This window comes from Otolemur garnettii, unplaced genomic scaffold (genome assembly GCF_000181295.1).
Source record: "Otolemur garnettii isolate 467f Iridium unplaced genomic scaffold, OtoGar3 scaffold00024, whole genome shotgun sequence".
NCBI lineage: Eukaryota > Metazoa > Chordata > Mammalia > Primates > Galagidae > Otolemur > Otolemur garnettii.
The window spans coordinates 14,055,062-14,058,612 of NW_003852419.1; the positions used below are offsets into that span (position 1 = coordinate 14,055,062).

General features: G+C 36.5%; 1 protein-coding gene across 1 annotated transcript in view; it reads left to right on the top strand.

Annotated features, from left to right (window-relative positions):
* CCDC85A (coiled-coil domain containing 85A) overlaps nt 1-3,210 on the top strand; it is a 183,200-nt gene extending 179,990 nt beyond the window's left edge. The window contains exon 8 of the mRNA XM_023512067.1: nt 2,469-3,210. Within this exon, the coding sequence (XP_023367835.1) occupies nt 2,469-2,558 (90 nt within the window). The 3' untranslated portion in view covers nt 2,559-3,210. The remainder of the gene's footprint in view (nt 1-2,468) is intronic.
* Nucleotides 3,211-3,551: the final 341 nt, after the last annotated feature.

Below are 3,551 nucleotides of genomic sequence, written 5' to 3' on the forward strand. Positions count from 1 at the left end.
CTCTTCCTCTCTTTCCCTTGCCCTTCTGCTTCCCCTTCCCCCTCCTCCTTCTCCATTGTCTTTCCTGAATTAGAAAATTGATTTCTTAGTCTCAAAAGAAACCTACGAACTGGATTGGATCTTGATTAGTTTTGTGTTGATCTTTTTGTTTGCCTGTATTTTAAAAACATTTTCCAAGACTCCATGTAGTGTTGTTTTCATGATATAAGATACTTTCAGTAATCCTAGAGTTTGCCCTCATTTACCTTTAAAAGTTTTCTAGTGTATTTTTTCCTAATTGTCCACTTTTGTCTTTGATCCACAGAATTTGAGGAAAAATACAAATACAAATCTGATTCTTAAGCAATCTTACATTTAAAAACAAATTAAAAGCCCCGAGAACAAAGTGTTCATTTAAAATGATGTATTATAAATATCAGAGAATAGGGAAAAGGCAAATTGTAAAGCAGTTTCATTATTAAGCAATTTCTTAAAAAAAGAGTGAAGATCGTGAAGCTTCGGTTTCTAGCAGAGAAACTATATACCGTTATAATAATGTCATAGAAATGAAAACCTTTCTCATTATGTGAGATTGGTTATATAACTCAGGTAAAACTTAGGATAATAGAAGCTTTGCTGGTATTTGCTCTTGGAGCTAAGTTGTTGACATTCCGACAGTGAAAAGACTCTTATTTATAGCACCCCCACTTTGGGTAGTAAGCATGAAGTTATGTATTCTCTTCCCAAATTGTGCTACAGAAATAAATATACTTCCCCCTAGGAAGTAGCAAATTTGTCTGTTTGTAGTAATAGTTTTATTTTAGGTTTATCTGTTTAGTTCTCGTAAATTCCTTGAGGACAGTAGAAATATTTGACAGGTCTTCTCAGGCACCATCTCAAACACAGACCTAGTTTGCTTTTTTAGCTAACGAGTCACAGCTCCTGGATCCACCTTAATATTTTTGATTTATTGATTTAAGTTCTGACTTCTCTAAAAGTTTCCTTTTGCCGGATAGAGATATCAGGGAAGTTCCTTGAGTTCTACTTTTGCATACTTCTATAAGAGTTACACTTTAGAGTGGTAACCATCTAATGTTTTGTGTCCATGATCCTCTTGGGGTCTTCAAGTCTATGCTTTGCTTCAAACCAGACATTCAAAATATTCTAGGTAGAAGCAATCATATTTAGGAGTTCTGAAGCAACATCCATGGCATCCTTTGGGTTCCTGATTCTGTTTGTACCTTTTCAGTCAGTTTAGTAAGGGATGGTCCTTTCTGACTTTCTTGCCTATAGCGTGAGCCATGCATGGCTATGTAATTCCTTCCTGAACACTTAAAGGCCATGACTATACCTCACTTTAAATACAACAGGACATTTCTGCCATGTAGTAGTGTCTGCTGAAACATAGAAATTAATAGTCCCATTGACTTGGAAATGAAGACAGACAGAACCCTATACTCTTTTGTGTTAATGCTATAAATGGTATTGGTTGACCCTGGAATATCCTCTTCTATTTAAAAGCAAAAATAAAACAAACAAAACAAATATAGCCTATGAATATTTAATGAAAAGGCTGGTTTTTGTGTTCATGTTAGAGCCCTGTAAATCTTTGTGGAATTAATCAATATGAACATAACCCTTATAGTAAAGCACTCCAGGATGACCATGGCTGTTCTTGTGTGTGCACACATCATGTGCATGCAGGTGTGTATTCCAATTAGTGTCAGTATTTGGGTTTATTATTGGTGAATTCAGTGATTTTATGCTTAGTCTTGATCTCACCTTTTGCTAATGTCCCTCTAAAATGGCACAGTTTTTAACATGTTGAAATCGTATCTCTTTCAATGATTCCTGAATTGATAGCTAACATTTGCAACTGAGGCCCCCACTCTGTGGAGAAAGCCAAGGAAACTTACTAATGACCCTAAGACTAGTAGCTCAGATTTGAAATAGCTCAAGAACAAAAGCTTCTTCATTTTCCTCCGTGGATTAAATACCTCAATCTTCTTTGTTATAAACGTATGACACACATATAGGAACCAGAATGATCTTGCCTAGGGGGTTCTTAATTCTGGCTACACATTCAAATCATTTGGGGAGCTAAAAAAAATATACAGCGACTCATGCCACACTTCCACCAAGGAAATCAGAACCTCTGAGGGTGGGAGTTACTGTTTGAGTTCCCTGGGTGCTTTGTCTGCAGCTGGAGTGGAGGACCACTTAGGTAACTAGAGTAAGTTGGCACATCATTCCTTAATTGTAACCCTAGTTGCTAGCAAGGTGTAGTAGTCCCATCTCCTGAGCAGTTCTTGTGTTCCAGAGCTTGTCACCACATTTTATTTTGTGTCTGCGCTCATTCATACGGGTATTTTGTCTCTCGTCTTCACATTCCTCTCTGTCCTTCTCATAGTTTCCCCTTAGAAGCCAGGAATCTCTTTGTGGAAGAGGACAAGTAAGATGCTTACTTCCTTTTTTCTTCTTTTGTCAAGGTTGTGTGGAAGAAACTTGGAGATGCTGCAGGTTCATGTCCTGGAATTAGGCAACATTTGTCAGGAAACCAGTACAAAGGACCAATGTGAGAATCCTTGTTTTGTAAACATGAGATCACCACTGCCAGAAAGAGATAAAAACATAAAAAAAAAAAAAGAAAGAAAGAAAGAAAAGAAGAAGAAGAAAAAGAAAGAGTGTGTATCTGCAAACCTGGACTTATGAAATAATAAGGAGTGATTGATTGTACATTGCACATATCTCCCCTCTAAAACGTCCGTACAACTCCCCTCCTCAAGCTAATACTCTGTGTCTCTCACTTCAGTATCTATAAGAGTTGATCTCTAACAAAGTAGCTTTGAAAATCACCATTTTGGTACCAGTGTTTTCATTAGAATTAGAATATTTTTACCTCCCCAGAGCTAATGTTGTTATTGGGAAATCTGCACAGATGAGACAGAGTTGACTGTTGCATAGATCAGCAGGTGTTTTCTACCATGTTGTACTGAAGCTACAACAAGGTGTTTTCTGGCTTCTCGAGTCTGAGAGTTGGACACCGACCTCTTAACACTTCAGTCAACAGAATACTAGGTTGTGACACACATTTAATTTGTATGCAAGATAAGATTACATTTCCGGGGTTTTGTTTTGATGGTTGAGGTGCTAAAAATACCACGTAAATTCTCCCTACCAGCTAGAAGGATAGTAAGACTTTGTAGAGTATGTGTGTCAGACAGTACCATTTATTTCAATTGATCAAGAATAAATATATCTTTTCTTTTGATCTTGAGTTTCTCATAAAGATACATCTTGGGGATATACCAACCTTCCTATTCATGTAGTGTATCCGTCGATGTTAATATGAACAATTTCAACTAAAAAACAAGCAAACATAATTTTTCTAAGTGTTTTGAGCTGTGAAATGTCAATTTCTACAATTTAGTTTCTAGACATGCTGTATATTTAATAAACTTTATGTAAACTTTAAAATATTGCACTGCATTTATGAAAAAGCTTTCTTTGCCTCCTGCAGCTCTCTAATGTTTTACGAAACTGACGCATGTCCTTCATTATTGAGACTAAAA